The sequence below is a fragment of the Gymnogyps californianus genome, chromosome 2 (genome assembly GCF_018139145.2).
Source record: "Gymnogyps californianus isolate 813 chromosome 2, ASM1813914v2, whole genome shotgun sequence".
NCBI lineage: Eukaryota > Metazoa > Chordata > Aves > Accipitriformes > Cathartidae > Gymnogyps > Gymnogyps californianus.
Window position 1 is genome coordinate 2,857,655 of NC_059472.1, and position 17,817 is coordinate 2,875,471.

The following is a 17,817-nucleotide window of genomic DNA, read 5'->3' on the forward strand; positions in this document are numbered from 1 at the left end:
GGAGGAGAAGACCTTGTTAAACCTCTGCCTTTGCCTGCAGTGTAGATGCAGCTGGATCATGAACAGGCTCTTAAAATCTGGCTCTGACTACAAGCACAGCTCCCAAAGGCAGTATGAACATCTAGCTACCTAGAAAATGGTATCTGATGTGTCAGCAAAATCAGGTCAACTCTATAGAGTGAACATCGTGAAACTGTGAGTTGCTCAAACTGATGACTATGCAGTCACATTACCATAATGATTTTCCCTTTTTTTAGCTGTATTTAGTTTATCTCGTAAATAGACAAGATAGGATCCTTTGTTATGTTGAATGTTGCAAGTTGGATCATAAAGTCTTCAAGACAAATGCATAGGCTTTATCTCTGCCTGAGAAAGTATCTAATTCCAGAAGAATTTGCAGGAAAATCAACGAGGTAAATGTGTCATTTTTCAGGTGCATGTAAATGTTTTGTTCTGTCAGAACTGTTGGAAAATTGAAATTGGTTGCCGGGGCTCAAAAGTAGCTCAGGAGATCTGGCTTCAGGTCCTAACACTTCCTTCAAGACTCAATATGTTTCCTCTCATATAACTTACTCTTCTCCTCTTCACCTTTTCACCACTGTTTATGCAATCTATTATATTAATATTTTCTTTTCCTGTCAGAAGGCTATGTAAAACTGGACAACATTTACACTTCCTTTGCTTTCTTTCCATTCTCCCATCTCAGCAGAGCCCTAGGACTCCCTTCTCTGACCTACCAGATGATGAGAAGATCTTTAACGGAGGAGATGGCGTGTGGCAGAACCAGAGCCAGGATCAAGCCTTGCTCTCGGAAATCACAGAAGAGGATCTGGAGGCCATCCGTCAGCGGGAGGAGGCCATTCAGCAGATTGAGGTCAGTAACCTTCTCCCGTCATGGGCTTGTGAGCTGGAAGCGCGGATTCCTTGTGTTGTGCGTTGCTCAACATGATGAAAGAAATGCTGATTTACATTGCTGCCAGTACAGTATCACTAAAAATGGGAGAGATTATCAAGTGTTTCTAAAAATGGAGATCAGTGGCAGAAGGAAGAATTAGAAATCCATATGACCTGTAATGAAAATGACAAGAATTAATTAATGTTCATGGGCTAATGTTTTTTTTTTTCAGTGAGTCTTCCATAACAGAGTCTGTAGTGAGGTAGTTCAATTGAGCTTGGTTCTGCAGCAAAACAACTTTCTTGGTGCATGCAAACTTGAAACTGGAATTTGTCACAGACAGGAAATATTCAGCTTTACCATTACAGAGAATAATAGGTAAATGAAAGGAAATAATTTGTTAACTTTTTCAAATAATTCAATATTTTTGCTTTATCAAAGTATTTGGATGTTCTTTAGTTAAAAGAAGACATACTATTTTTATTCCCTTTTTTTTTTAGAAGTGCTATAAATAAAATATGAAAAAAGGAACAAAAAGAGGTCTGAATAAGTTGAACATCCCACATTTTTCTTTTTATACTTCTCTTTTTATGCTTTTGGGGAACTCTTGTTACTCAAATTTAAGCAATAAATGAGTAAAACTAGAACATTTTAAATCTTTCTAATTTGTATGCTTTTACAGGCCTAAACTCAAGATGAACCAAAAAAAAGAGGGCTTCCGAATAATCAGAACATTTAATTAAGGACTATACTTTGTCCTTTAATTGGATTGAGCTAATTTTATCAGAATAGATTTTGGTTGCGGTATAGGAGGAGTTGTGATTGAGTTAACGGTGCAAAAAGGGGACAAACGTTCCTGCTGTAGGCTGGTGCTTTGAGGGTTTGCCCTCTGTTTGCAAACAGTGATAGCTACATATGATTCAACACCGTAAGTAAGAAATTTTGATAGTTTTACAGGAGCGGGTCAAGGTTAGCGTACGTCTCATTTCTGTTACGGTTTGCTGAATAGAGATGATTGAGCTTTGTGGACTTGCGTGCATTACTAGGGATGAAATTGTTAAAGAATATTCTCATACTGAGTATCCTTGGGTGTGAATTGTCCTTTCATACTTGAGGAATCTCTTTGCATCCACCAGGACAAACTCTAGGGAACTTTGTTGCAAAAAAATGCATGTTTTGGGATGTTCCTGCAGTTTGATGTTCAAGAAGGATGGTAGCAAAGGTATTTCTGAAATGGTGTTGTGGACACAAAGGATATTGTTGTGATCCTTTTGTTTGAAGTATAGTCACTGCCTTTTTCTTTCCATCTTTATGTTGCCCCCTGTCTTCCCCAGAAAAAAAAAACGTATTTAGTGTTTGCCCATTAGGCAGTGGAGAATGACAAACCCCAAGCCAGCCTCAAGCACACCAACTTTGGAAAAACAAGAGATGCAGTCGTGTCTCCTTAGAGAGATCCTTATTTTGCGGGTTAAATCCCATTTCTATGCCACAGTCTGATATATCTGCATCGAGCCGCGTGGGACCACGTGGCCATGGTGGGGTACTTCAGGTGAGTTTAGTGAATCCAGTCCCAGCCCTACATAAGTTCTAAATAAATTCAACACTCATGTATTGTGCAGATCGCCTATCTATTGATTTGGTAGATCCTGTATACCTTTCTGCCTAATATGAATTTACCTCTCAATAACTTATTCAACTTATGCAGTTAATTAATAACGTATTCAACTTAAGCAGTTAATCTTGTTCAGCCTTCTGCTTCCTAAGAATCTGTGCACTTGCTTTTTACCTGTTTTTTCCCCATCTCCTGCATCCATTTTGCTTTGCTGTCCGAGATCCATGTTCATCCTGTAAGGAGGACTGCATTCCACAAGCATTATTTCAAATGTAGCTTAAACATTTATCCTCAGGAGGAAAACATTTAGGACCAATAGTATTTTATTTAACATCTCTTTTGAAAGAAATATAATGAAAATGAAATGGATTTTTGGACTGCGTCGTACCTCTCCCCAGCTGTATTTGAATAAGCAGATGGTGCTTTTAAATCATCATTTTCACTGGGTTTTGTTTTTCTGTTTATTGACCCACATGAACATATTTCTTGTGAAAGGACTCGTCTTGCACATTAAAACTTCCCTGATTTCCTTAGAAGTTGTGGGTATACAGAGAAGGGACTCACTGAGCTCATAGTCACCCTTACAACTTTTTTCCAATATGTTTTCAAAACCAGTAAGTAACCAAGAAGGTTAAAAGGAAACATTATTCCTAACTGTCAAACACGACTAATAAACTAAATTTATTGCCAAATTGATGTATAGCTTTTGTTCTCCTTTGCTCTTTGGGGACCAGAATGAAGAATAGAGCTGTGCAAAACATATCTTATGCAAGTAGATTGGTCTTGCTGGGGTTTTTACATTTCTGCATATCTAGCACCAGAAACATGTAGATCTTAAGCAGCACAGAACATCGTATCTTCTGGATCACACTGATTAGCACACAACTGTGGAGAAACTCATGGTGCTGGTACCAGTAATGGGCCTTTTTTTTTAAGAGACATTGAATTTTCCCTTTTTGCAAGAACAGATATAAAGCCTTTTTCATTGCTAAAGAAATGAGGAAATAAATTCTCTTCCCCTCTTGTCCCCGGAAAAACACATATAAAATTGTGCCCATAATAGACATCTTCTTAATGTTCCAATGACTCTTTCCCACTTGTGTGTTTTCCACATCTCCAGAATCTCTTCAGAGGTTCAGGTTAATGGGACATTGTTCTCTGTCATGAACATCCCTTGAGGCACTTTTCAGCGTTCACGGCTTCCACCTAGAAAGATAACAGCCATGTCAAAAGTTCAGCTGGCTGTTCATTTTATTTAAATGTGCTTCTTTTGCTATTGCTTGCAGATTAAAAATAGAGAAGTCTGCAAGGGAGATGTCTGGCCAAAACCTTACATTTTGGATAAAGATCTTTATTGCTTGGAAATGTCAAAATCTGGTAGGACACAGCAGCCTTGACACAAGTGTTATTTCTTAAAATATTGCTTTGAACTGTTATATAAAACCTATTTTAACTTGAACTGTATTGGCAGTGAATAATAGATGCCATAACAACTTTATATATAGCACTGTAAAATGTGCCATCAGAAATACATGAGCTGAACTGTAATGTGCATTGTCAGTGCTCGGTGCTGGCACAAGCTCTGTCATAGCAAATATACATAATTTAGCATCCCGTGCCTTTCACTGGCACCTGTGGTCATGTGAAAAATGGAAGGAGATAAAACTTTGAGAAGAAATGGATAACCATTGAATGGAGAACTTCAGAGTTTCATCTGGTGACTGGAAAGACCTATTAAAAAAGATGCTAAATGCCGTGTTGATTCAGAAAGCCTCCAGTGGTCCTCCCCATGCAGACAGCTTCTCCAGAGGTGATGAGAAAGGAAGGTGAGACGAAGCCCTCCAAGACCCCACCACCATTTCCTTGGAGTCACTACCGGGTCATCCCACCTCCTCCACAACCCTCTTTCCTTTCTCGTCCCACTCCTGTGCTTCCCGGGCTGCTAACACAGCAGTAGGCATTCTGCTGCCATGAAGAATGGGGAATAGCCAAGATGGAAGTACACCAGGGAAAGGGCAGATTTGGAGAGCAGGGCTTGCTCCTGGTCTTGGGAACGGTTGTCCCTGAAATAGCAAGGTTCACTTCATCTATCCTGACTTCCCTACACCCCTTTTTCTCTCTGTCGCCATAGGAGGAGCAGCAGCAATAAGAGCTCAGTCCATGGAGGGAGGCAGCTGCCCATTTTGTCAGCTACCAAACCTGACACTACCAGGACTAACCACATCACCTCTCAGCCCTGAAAACCAGCAGATGTCAGTCAGTTTATACAGATAATTGCAGTTCCCAAATTACTTGGCAGTCAGGAAGTCAGTCATTCAGATCAAATGAATACAAGGTAAGTCTAGCTGAAATACAGTTTAATGATTAATTGCTACTGGATGGACAGACATTGCAAACTGGAGACCATCAGTTGCAGATGCCTGTGCAGCCATGGAGAGTTCCCCGGTGGAAGGGTGCTAGGAGAGCATTTGGAGAAATTAGTTCAAGTGTCAGCTCTGACATCAACTCCTTATGTGCCCCGGGCACCGATCATACTGATCTTAAGTCGCTTACCTATAAAACGAGACTGAAAGCTTCATCCTGCATCTCAGAAGGAGTTGGGAGAATAAGCTGTTTAGCATGTTCCTTCCTCATTTCAGTCAGAAGACACAGCCAATAGCAAGAAGGATCCTCCCTGCTCCCTAGGGTATTTCCACAGGTTTCCTTTTCTTTCTTTTTGTATTTATGCAGAACTCAGGCATTATCTTGGCTGGTGTGAGAAGGTGGACAGTTTTCTCCAGTGTCCTGGTTTCGGCTGGGACAGAGTTAACTTTCTTTTTAGTAGCTGGTACAGTGCTGTGTTTTGGATTTAGTGTGAGAATACTGTTGATAACACACTGATGGTTTAGTTGTTGCTAAGTAGCGCTTATCTTAAGCCAAGGACTGTTCAGTTTCCCATGCTCTGCCACCAAGCAGGTGTGCAAGGAGCTGGGAGGGAGCACGGCCAGGGCAGCTGACCCGAACTAGCCAAAGGGGTATTCCATACCATGGAACGTCATGCCCAGTATATAAACTGGGGGGAGCTGGCTGGGAGGAGCGGATCATGGCTCAGGAACTAGCTGGGCATTGGTCAGCGGGTGGTGAGCAATTGCATTGTGCATCACTGTTTTTTTCCTTCCCCCCCCTTCCTTTTTGTTATATTCCTTTTCATTACTATTATTATTATTATATTTCATTATTACTATTGTTAGTATTATATTTTACTTTAGTTATTAAACTGTTCTTATCTCGACCCACGAGTTTTACTTTTTTTTTCCCTTTCCTCCTTCTCACCCCACTGGGAGGGGGAAGGGGGAAGCGGCTGCGTGGTGCTGAGTTGCTGACTGGGGTTAAACCACGCCATCCAGTAATATATGGTCATCAGAGCATGGAGCTAATGCTGTCTGGTGATGCTTTGCTAACTTTTGGCAAGTGAGTATGTGGCGAGAATACCTCCGTCCAGTCTCTAATCATCAGTTGAGGATATCCTGAGGAAAGCAAAACACATCAACAGAGCTTCATGTTAGTTGATGCTTCTCTTGGCGAAAGAGGAGGAGAGTTGGATAGGGTGTGGCAACAGGTGTGAGGGAAATGCTTTTATTTTTAGAAAGAGTTGTTCCCTCTGGATCGGTGTTGAGAAATGTTGATGTTCATTCCCTGTCTGTTTTGAAGAGAAGTGATAGATGCCAGCCTCCACGCCTGTCAGTCAAGCATTTGTAAGCAGACAGAAAATGAAATACAATAAAAATAAAACAAAAAAAGCCCCACAGAGTCTGTGAGAGTGTGTTTGTTAGTTCAAACGTTCCTTGTTCACTCATTACTACGTATCATTTCTTGCTGAGGGGTGTTTTCAGTAAAATCTCTCACTGATGCTAGCAGTTTAGAAGGTTTAATGCAAGCTATTTTATATCTTTCATCAGCTTCAATAGTCCAGAGTTTTGACTTATGAGGGCTCTGCCTGCCTCTGCACAGAGACTTTTCGACTCAGAGTAATGTATAAATAACACGATATCATGACAAGCACTGTAAGTGAAAGATCTGGTGCCGCGTGAGTGTCAAACAGCACTCTTTTCATGGCAGCATGGTGGAGCCTAATTATCACAAGTGGCAGAGCTGCCTGCGAGGTTGACATGGCCATCCCTGGGACTCAGTATTGAGTTGTTCCCTAAAGAATCCACTCAAGTATTTTGGCCAGTCTAATTTAAAATGACCCGAGCTGTAGGACTGCCACCATCTATTTCAGGAGACCATTTCACGGTCCAGCAGGCTTCAGTGTTGATGAAATGCTTCCCTCTGTTCTTGCTAAAGATCCCTTTCTCATTCTCAGCTCTTTACACCTAGTGAAACTCTACTGGACCCTGCAAATAATTCTTCTTCCCGTTTGGCTTTTAAACTCCTCAAATGCTAACAGTTATCCTCCTCTTCACAAGTCAATCTCCCTTACTTTTCAGTCACTTCAGTGCTCTATTCTCAATTATTTCCCATTTGTTAGTTCCTTTCTCCTACAGCACCAGACCGTATATAGGATCTTGGTGTTGGACCAAAGCTGAACAGAAGAAATGTGTAAAAAGCCCTGTGTTTCCAATTCAGAGGTTACAAGGGCTGATGGAAAATTTCTAGGTAATTTCTACACTAGTAAATTAAACAGTACCAAGGACACTAGAACTGACTCATTACACTTCTAAATTGTTAGACCATATCCTGGCACACTTTTCAGCCAGATTAGCCAGTGCTTGCCCAAATATTGACACAGTTTGAGAGTTAACGTGTTCTCCATAAGCAGTTTCAATGCAGCCACCCTGTTCAGTGAGTAAGGGGACTTAATGATGTGGATGTGATGAAGTGCATACCTGCAGTTTCAATGCCTGAGAACAGACATCTTCCATGTCCTTGTACAGCTGCAGCCCTATTGATTTGATGATTTGATCACAAAAATTTCCTTTAGTCTTCACTGACATTTGGGGAAGAGGAGGAGTAAGGCGAATTAAGGGTAAATTCTGTGGGAAACTGTGCAAGCCTGAGGGCAAAATAAGGGATATGTGAAAATAACAGCTGGCCTTTTTGAAGATGTGGAGAAGCCTTAGCAAGTATTGAGAACAAAAAGCAGTCTATCCCAGCAGACTCATGCAATGACCGTTTTTATTGCATATTGATTTGCCCGTGCCTTCCCTCTCTGTCCCCTTGTGGCCTCCACAACTTATACTTTGCTCCAAACCGCAATTACTTGCCTTCACATCAAAACCCTTCATAGGCAATCTCCACATCCTTAACATGTTGCCTTCAAACTGCCAGTGTCGTGCCAGTCAGCACTGAAAAGTTTTATTAATTGGAGTTTCAGAGGCTCTGCCCTGAATGGGCCAGTGCTGTTTTGGTGTTTTCAGTGTCATTTTGACTCACTCCTTGTTTCACTCCAGATCGTGCTCTCTCAAGCATCGTCATTAAACATGTGCTAGTTAACTTCCAGGCTTCTTTGTGGAGCAAGTCTGCTTAAGGTGTGTCTATTCAAATGTTTTAGCTTCTATGAGAAAGGCAGTTTTAGAATTATAGCATAGAATCATAGAATCATTCAGGTAGGAAAAGACCCTTAAGATCATTGAGCCCAACCATTAACCTAACGCTACCAAGTCCACCACTAAACCATGTCCCTAAGCATCTTTTAAATACCTCCAGGGATGGTGACTCAACCACTTCCCTGGGCAGCCTGTTCCAATGCTTGACAACCCTTTCAGTGAAGAAATTGTTCCTAATATCCAACTTAAACCTCCCCTGGCACAACTTGAGGCCATTTCCTCTTGTCCTATCACTTGCTACTTGGGAAAAGAGACCGACACCCACCTCACTACAACCTCCTTTGAGGTAGTTGTAGAGAGCGATGAGGTCTCCCCTCAGCCTCCTTTTCTCCAGGCTAAACAACCCCAGTTCTCTCAGCTGCTCCTCATAGGACTTGTTCTCTAGACCCTCCACCAGCTTCAATGCTCTTCTTTGGACATGCTCCAGCACCTCAATGTCTTTCTTGTAGTGATGTAGTGAGGGGCCCAAAACTGAACACAGTGTTCGAGGTGCAGCCTCACCAGTGCCGAGTACAGGGGGACGATCACTTCCCTCGTCCTGCTGGCCACCCTATTTCTAATACAAGCCAGGATGCCGTTGGCCTTCTTGGCCACCTGGGCCCACTCCCTGGCTCATATTTTGGTGGGAACTGCGTGGTTGTGCTCATACATTATGTTTTAGTTCAGTTCTCAGAGCACTCTCAGAGCTCACAAATTAAATTTGTGTGGGATCAAACTCCATTAAAAGATGTATTGCAAGTGTCCACCTCATGGACTCTGACCAATAACAGACATTCAGTCCATAGGAAGAGGCTGGAGCTAGTGTGAAGTAAAACTTCATGGATACTTTGGATATTGGATCCCTGGCACCAGCTGTTTTTCTCTGTACATCTGTGCCTGCTGCTCTGCAATACTCGCCAGTGCAGGTGCAGACTTAGTTCTTTCCAGAGCAACTGAGACATAGTCTGCTTTTTGGCCTTCTCCAGAAAGCCAGTGTGATTACATATTACCTTAAGTTTGGCTTTTTCCATCCAGAACAGTTCCTAATGCTGCTTGAAAGTGCCATGCACTTTTTTTATCACGTCCTAGAGCCCAGAACATCATCATGCTAGAGGAGTTTCACCATTGTGCTAGAAGAAAACTGCTCCAACAGGCTGTGACACAAGTCTCTCATTATACCTACGACCTTGCACAGAGAAAACAAATATAAGATTACATTTAAGGGCTAAAGGGGCATCACATGGGACCCAGAGGAGATCCAAGTGAAGGGCTCCGCAGTGTGAGCATAGCTAGTCAGTTCTGCTAGCCTCACACAGTGTGGTGTTCAACCAATCCATACCTAATGGCTGAGGAGTCAGGATCCTTTCCCTGCTGCAGCCCACAGAGTATGACAACTCAGTAACAACCTGGAGAACGGTATAGATGGCAGTTACATGCTAAAATAGCAAACACAAAAATCGCATGCACCCACAGAGAGTTCTTGCTGTATTTCCTTCTCTTTCCATTGCCACTGTTTATTAAATGCTACTGTTATATCGGTATACATCCATCTGGCCCATAAACCCAATACATCCAGACACAGAGGCAAGAGATGAAATATCACCGGGTAATACATTGTGAAAATTCTCTCATCTTCTCCTTTCTGCTCACACATCATTTTTGCTAGGACTACTTGCGAGAGTCCAAACTTTTTCTTATTGGCTGGCTAAAACTGTATTTCTTCCTCTGCTCACGGAAATGATTAGAGCTTGTATGTTTGTGCAATCAGTATTTCATCAGGCATATGTGTACAACCTAGGATCTCACTTTGCAAGACAGAGAGGATTCAGGAATGCATAACATTTATTTTTAGCCGTAGATATTTCTTATGTCTCAGGCGTAACCTTATGACAATACAATGTATAGTGAAGTGCGTTTAAACTGGAGAGGTTTCCACTGTATGCTAGAGATAATTTTCCTTTTCTGATTTAGATTCCCAGTGCCTTATCCAAAGACTGTTAGTGTCAGAGAGTCTTGCCCTAAACCCTTTTCTTCGTGCACTCTTCCTTTCAGTGAGTTTCCATGAAGAAGCTAGTAATGAAAGCCTTGATTCAGCAAATCACTTACGTATGTCTTAAGAGCTTTGCTGAACAGGGATGGACTTTAGCACCTACTAAAAGTGAAGTATTTCTTCGGCAGAAGGAGAAAATAGTGCTGACACACAAGTTATTTGCTAGTAATCCGAATTTTAGGCAGACACATCTGCATATATATATCCACAGAAATTGAGCTGAGGTAAAGACTCGTATATTGACTGTCAATGTACATTGATAAGGTAGCGAGCTGGAGAGAGGTCTCTAGTGCTTGTGATGAAATAGTGTTAAGCTTCTGCAAATCCTCTCGCTTAAGTGTTAATATTTCCTTTGTTAAAAGGATGTGTTACTTTCCTCCTCCATTTACTGCACTTTTGCCTATTTTTTTGTTGCCAGATGATGACTGTCTCAATAAAGGTAATATCTTGCTCCTATTTCTGTTAGCACAGACAGTACAAACACCGTATGCCTCGTCGATACAGCTGTTTTTGTGGATGTGATTTACTGCCCCAAAGGGGAATTACTACTCTCATGTATTACTTACGTTAGAGCGGTTCACTCTCTAGTTCTCTGGTGCTAATTAAGAACAACGTTAGTCTTATGTCATGAATAGATAAAAGCTCGTGTGGCAAAGCCCTGGCGCATCCCATCGAGACCCCGCTGGTTGCAGAGGGAGTCAGCCCTCCCTGAACAGCTCAGGAGAGAGGAGGGTGAACCAAGTATATTGAAAAGACCCTACAGAGATAACAAGGGAAGAGATCACTGAGAAGGTGATTGAAATCCACATTTCGCAGCAAGACCAGTTCATCTTCCCTCCTATTTACCAAAAGGTGCCTGGTTCTTCTTCTGACAGTAATATTCTCCCTTGCAGAAATTAGGCTGAAAATCACAATGTTAACAGTATTAACAATGGATGTCAAATTTTACAGGCTGATGCCAAAGACAGTTTATGCCCTCTGCACTATGCAGGCTCATCTTCTTCAGGTATTCTTTAATACTTTTAATTGCTCCTTCATAAAAGAGGATGTTATAGAACTGTATTTGCCCACCACCCTGTTCACCATCTATCTACCCAGTGTGTCTCTGGTTGTCATTTCTTTCTCTGCATTGAAGTCCCCTGTTCCCCTTTGTATTGAGGCTACCAGACAGCACGCTTGAGGCAGAAAGACTGTTAAAACTCACCTAGGTGTTATGGAGAAATGCGAATGCAAATATTTAGATGTATTTTTTGTCAATGCAAATTTTTAGCTAGACCCCTGAGCAACCTGGTCTGACTTCACAGTTGGTCCTGCTGTGAGTGAGAGGCTGGACTAGGGCTCGCCTGTGGCCCCTTCAGACCTGAATTATCCTGTGATCCTGTGATCCCATTATCTCTCCATCTCCTCTGACTGCACCACTGAGGGCTACCAAAAGTTCATGTGTTAATCTTGCTTCAGTCTAAAGCCAAGACATCTCTATTTCCCTGCCTCTATGAGGTCCCAAGTAATTCTCATTCTCCCTCCTCTTCCATTTATTGCCACCACAGGCAGGGGTTCATGCTTTTCTTCCCCTTTCACACCACATTTGTCATTTATTTGGGAGGATAGTTAGGATATTAGTATGTCAGCATCGTTTTCTCCATCAGGTGGATGGGTAGAAGTCAGCAAAGGCTGGTCTGCAGGACAGTGTCCATGCTTATGTCTGCACCTCCCTGGAAGAGCAGTCCTCTGAGGTGGCCCCTGTGCCCAGTGGGTCTGTGTCACATCAATGGGGTTACTCTGTGGCCATCCCATGGAGAATGTGTCCATGTGCTCTGGATGGTCCTGAGTCTGCACTGACGTGTTTGCTATGATTGTGGATAACAATGCTGTTCTTATGAGTAACCATTGGAGCTGCCCTTTGCTGGTCATGCGAACACAACTGTCTGGTCTATAGACCGTTAAAGAAATATCTGAAAGTATGGCTGTGGAGAGAAAATGGCGGGTGCCCCATGGTGGCATTCACCTGACCAGATGCAGATATCTTAAGAGTAGGCATTTCTGCATAAGCTGTTGCTTAGAGTCTGTTTATAGTCAAGGGAGGGAAATAGGGATTAGGGGTGAATAGAAATAGGGTTAGATTAGGCTCTGGGAATGTCCTGAATGCAAGACCAGAAGTTGGGTTTTTCTAAGCTGATGTTTGTTGATTGTGGATCTCTGTGTACTTTCAGAGGACGCTGAAACACTCTGCCACGTTGTCCTTCTTTCCTGAAGTGTTACGTGTATTCCTTCCATTTTTTGCCCCTTTTGCCAACTCTTAAGTGTAATGGACTCTGTGCCTCTTGTGCAACTTTCTCCGCCATGCTCCTGCAAGCACCTCTTGTGAGTCCTTCACAGACCAGCATGAACTTGCTCTACCTGCGCCCTCAGCTGACACAAAATCACACTCCCATACATCAAGCTCACCGAAAGTCCTGTAGCCATTAGCAGCATGAGCCCTTACTTACTAAGGGGAGAGATATATTAACCAAGATTCAGCAGACTGCTAGTATGGTGCTATCACTACTGAACTTGCCGGATTAGCCCAAATAGATGTATCCTTTCTGAGCACTTTTTTAAGCACTTTTTTTCCTGAGCACTGTTCCTTTTTGAGGAATAGATCCCAACAGAGTATGTTGGAATCATTGCTTTCCTACCATGTTTATTAATTCATTAGTCAAGTAGAGAAAAGGAGCAAAGAATGGATAGCATAAAAGTTGCCTGAGAAGCCTGAATAAGTCAAGGCCCCACAAAAACATTTCTAGTGCTCAGCAGGGTGTTGCTAGTCTCATAAAACTTGTAGAAGCACATGGTTTAGCCTGAAATATTAAACCTTAAACACCAAAACACAATAGCTTTTAAATATTCCTTCCCTTCCTAGAAATGTAGTAAACATACAAGCAACTGGGTTGATGCAGTGTCCTCCCCTCTGTATTTCTAATACAAGTTGGAAGTTCATTATGAGCAAAGGAGGGGACTATTTTGATGCAGAGAGTTTAAGCACTTACAACCAGGGTCACGTTTTCAGAAGAATTCAGATCTATCTTCTCCAGCAGCAAGTGGAATGTAGATGTGGTGGGGTCAACCATGTAGTGAAAGTTTAGTTGCTTTATTTAGGAAGGGAACTGGAAACTAATGCTTAACAACATCCATTTGCTCATGTAGGTATCAAAACCCACATTTTTTTTAAAATGCGGCCTCTTGCTGATATAAAGAACAAAGTTGAATTATCTTCTAATTTAAGGGTGAGTGATCGCTGTTGAAGGATGGGAGATGGAAGGGCTTTGGGTCAAAGATCAAAACATATCCATCCAGTTTTTTGTAATGTTACTCTCATCGTCTTCTACTGAGCTGTCAGGGACTAAAAGAACTTTTCTGAATCACTATAAGCATTCTTGTGAATGTCTAAGACTTCCTTCTTTCCATGCACTTGTAGCAGGCAGTGCTGCTACAGCAATAAACATCTGCTTACCTTTACCTTCAGTGCTGGTGATTTTTGGAGCAAGAGTTTCTGAGCCCCACCTTTCCTTGTCGGTACTTGCCCACACAGCCCACGAGGGATCAAAGCTGCTGCGGATTTCTTACCGTGCTCCTATCCCCGTTTCACAGCTGGGGAAACTGAGACATTATGGATTATTTCGCTGCCAGTGGAGCTCCATAGAAATGTAAATGCCTTGTCTAAGACCCGGGAAAGAGTGAGTATCAGTGCCAGGATTAAAATGCTGCTTGTTCTGTACTTCCGCACCGAATTCCCTTCAGAGTGTGCTGCGATGAGAGATCCAAATACAAGATCTGGCGTATTTGGCTTTTAATTTTTCTCCCCTTATTTGAATTGCTAGGCAGATGGAATGTGTTCCTGTTCACAAAACACACTGTCATCTATCCAGCTTGGATGAAGCTCAAGGAAAATGCTAATCATCATTTGTAACTGAAGGCAAATCTCCCCTACGGGGGAAGCTTGCTGTGCTCTGAAGTTTCGCCCGTGATATCGTGACTTTATCAAGAGAAGCTAAATAGCAGCCCGTCTCTCCAAGAGCACATAGCAGATTGCACTGTCAAAGAGAGAGATAACTTCTTGCCCTCTGAAAAATCTTGAGATATGAAGGTGAGGCTATAGGAGGAAGGGCAAGGAGGAAAAGAGCTGCTCTGATACTTGTACATGTAAAACACACCTGGGGGAAAACTTACAGGAGTGTCGGCTGTGTCAGACAACGTGTTCTTAAACTCTTAAAAGACGAGTAATCTCCTGAGTGCCGTGGGACTGACAGACAGACGTCCACGGGGAATTCAGGTACAGTGCTCAGAGCTGAGTGCTGGAGACGTTGATTAGCATATGCTGATTTTATGAATGATGGTTTGCTGCTGGCTGCATTCACAAAAGGGGTCTGTGTTGAAAGTCCTTGTACCTACAGGGGCATTTTGCTCCTGTCAAGCTTCTTCACGGACGCCTTTCTCCCCTGGAAATGATGGGAGCCCAGATATCTGGCAATGATGAGGAGGAACAACTTTAAATCTCATACAGTGCTGAGCGCTCTTGCACTTTCTTTAAGAAGACGACTGCTATTTTCTCATGTAAGAAAAAACTCCTCTTAATGTGCGAGACCAGTTTTTAAGGAAAGCAGTTACTGTCTCTTTGCGTGGCTGGTTTTAGGGATTCGCCATAAATTCAGAGGTTTTGAGGAATTATGAATCTTTTCAGCTTCTCTGTCCTCTGTGCTGACCAGGTTTCTGGTGACCCAAAGTGCCTTTGGAAAGCTTCAGTTTGTCAGGCATGAAATTAATTTGGTGTCTCGGTCTCAGCCAAGAAATTGGCTGTACCCGGTCATTGCAGCAGAAGAGGGTTGCACAAAGTAATCCCTGTGCTCTCCCCATTGCCCAAAACATACACAACGCCTGCTCCTGGAGAGTCTCCGTCCCTGTGGTTTTCAGGGATTTGGGTCTTTCTCGACAAAACTCGGATGAGAGCAGAAGTGCCTCTTTATTCTTGGCATTTTTTGCATGGGGTGGGAGCAGTGGGGAGTGATATTGAACAGAGGGTGGGAGATTAGTAAGGAGGCAAAGTGAAAGATGTCTAGATCTGCAGTGATTCAGCAGAATGTCATATTTAGTCTCATTTCAACCGTCCCTATAAACATACTGCCATGCAAATTCCAGCTCTTCAGCCTGATTTGATTAGCAGGTGCTGCCAGCAGCCAGGGCCCAAAAGTCACTCCGTTAGCATCAGTCCCTGTATTTGGCTTTATCCTTTACAGTAGCCCTAGAGGTGAACTCTCTGGAGCATTTCGGTTGTCACAGGAGGCATTTCTCTCCTTCCTCTTTGTTCCTTGCTAACTGTAGCCGAACAATAAAAAGGAGGGGAAAAATTAAGAGCAAACCCCATGACTTCTCTGCCTCTCTGATTTCAGCTCATGCTTATAAGTATGAGTCTCAGCATTGGGATGCAAGGACTTTTGGGATTAGGTCGTCCCACCATGAGTGTACCTGGAGGAAATAAAAGGAAATCCTGCACCTTTGCACGTTGGTGCTGATTGCTTAAGAGGGAGTCATCTCCGACTGAGGTCTGACAGGGATAAGCTGTGTTCCTCTAGTTGTTTCCTCTGTTGTTCTTTCTAATTTATATCACTGTGAAGGGTTAAGGAAGGTGACTTCAGGTGTTGCCATTAGAAAGTCAAATTGCAAAAATAAAGCATTAAAAATAAATGCCACAGCGGAATTGCTGAGCCAGTGAATAAAGAGCTTTAAATGCAAACAGGGAACGAGCTGTGCATTTCTCTACCAGTCACCTGTCTCCCTATCTAAGGATTAAGGACTCTGCGTCTTTTAGTCTTGAGTCTTCCCATTTAACTCCAGGTGCTGCTGAATGTCACAACTTTTTACAACTCACCTATTAAGATTTAGAGGAACTTCCTTCCTTTTATTTGGACCACAGTAGAAAGATTATTACTTCTTCTGAGATGTCACCTCGTAGGAAAGAGACCCAAGGAGAGCCTCATAAATCGGTGGGTTTTAAATATAGGTAGTCTTCCCCCAAACACACTTCAGGAATTTGATGAGTGAGCTAATTTGCTTATAGGATAGATCCCCAGCTATTGGAAATTGGTATAGATCAACTGACTTCAATGCTGATTTCTATGAGCTGTAAATGAACCGGTGTCTCATTTTGAATGACTTTCAGACACCTCCAAAGAAAAGCGTGAACAGCATTTCTTTCATGCACAGCTTTCCTCTCCCCTGGGTGGTTTTGCAGAAGCGCAAGGTATTTTACAACCACACTCAAACTGATCCTGCCACGCTAGGTCGTCTTTCAACATTTTTCTCTCCTTGTCCCTCCGTCAAGATACCATGTTATCCCCCTGTATCTCAGGGTGCAGCGGTCCTTCCTTGTTGTCCCAGTCCATGTCTGTGACACTGGGACTTTACCCTGGACTTTTGCTGGGGAGGGAAAGCAGTCAGATGGAGCATTTCCCTGGTTCTTTCCTGCTGCGTGCTGCTGGGGCTGGGAAGAACTCATGGGATTGCGGTCCTTGCTGCGGGCAGAGGGCAGCACAGAAGGATTTAGGGGTTGGAAGCTGTGCAACACAGTGGAGGTCTGGGCCAGGCTGAGGGACAAGATGGGTATCTCCAATATCACAGTAGCATCATCACCTCCTAATTGGGGACAGTGCCATATCATGCATTTTTACAGTTCTGATGTCCCCAGGGCACCAGTGCATCCAGACGAGATGCATGCAGTTATTATACCACGGTGAACAGTCCTGGCTTCAAATCTAGCTCTGTCTGAGCTTTCTTTTCTTTTCTCCATCCCTACATTCCCCCTGAAACAGCGGTATTAATTAAATTTGCAGCACTCCGTGTGGGAGTGGTGAGGTTTATACTATTATATTAATACCTCTTGCTAATCTTTTTCTCCTGATGCCTGTGGAGTTAGAGCATCTATTGTTGTGTGCCGTCAAAAAGACTGCCACAATAGCTTTGGAAGAGCTGCGAGAAGCCAGCGCTTTGTTTCACAGGTAGGTTTTCTCCGTGGGCGTCAGGACGGCACTGCGTTGTGGCGGGTTGAGCTGAGGGGGTGGCTGAGCAGATGGCTTTGTACTGCAGGCTCTCTGATGCTTGGTGACCTTCAAACAAGGTGAGGCAGGACCCCGTCCTCCGAGATCCGGGGGCAGGAGTGCCACTGAAGTGCCACCTGCCTCTGCCACATTGTTCCCGTCTACAACAAAGGCGCTGGCACTCACTGACCGTATTGCATTAGCACAGAGATAAATTAGTCCTTTCCTTCTAAGTGAGGCTGGAGCTGGTAAGTGGTGCCAGGCTGGCAACCTTGTGTTATTTATTGCCCGGTTCATTGTGCTTCCTAATATCTTGTTTGCTATTTTGGAAGGCATCAATGCGTTAAGCAGCGGTTTTCCTCGGGCTGCTCAAGTCTGTCTGTTGAATTCGCATGCCAAATGTAGAGTCATGTGAGCTGTACGAGCCATTTTAATTTTCCCCTCTTACACTTGCATTCATCAGTGTTGAACATCATTCACTGTCATATTATTGAAAGTGCATAGGTCTTTCTGATGTTTGTAACAGCCCTTTCCAGTCTTGGCAAGCCTGACTACAGAAGTACAGTCTGTTTCTGCCCTACACATTGCCCCCAGTGATTGACTTCCACATCTTTTGTGTACCAGGT

General features: G+C 43.1%; 1 protein-coding gene across 4 annotated transcripts in view; it reads left to right on the forward strand.

Moving 5' to 3' along the window:
* The window catches only part of TSNARE1 (t-SNARE domain containing 1), a 487,146-nt gene that overhangs the window by 243,879 nt on the left and 225,450 nt on the right, over positions 1 to 17,817 (forward strand). For 3 of the 4 annotated variants that reach the window (XM_050891624.1, XM_050891625.1, XM_050891626.1), the window contains exon 8: positions 707 to 874. In XM_050891624.1, coding sequence (XP_050747581.1) covers positions 707 to 874 — 168 coding nt within the window. The remainder of the gene's footprint in view (positions 1 to 706; positions 875 to 17,817) is intronic. The other variant, XM_050891627.1, reaches the window with a different exon arrangement.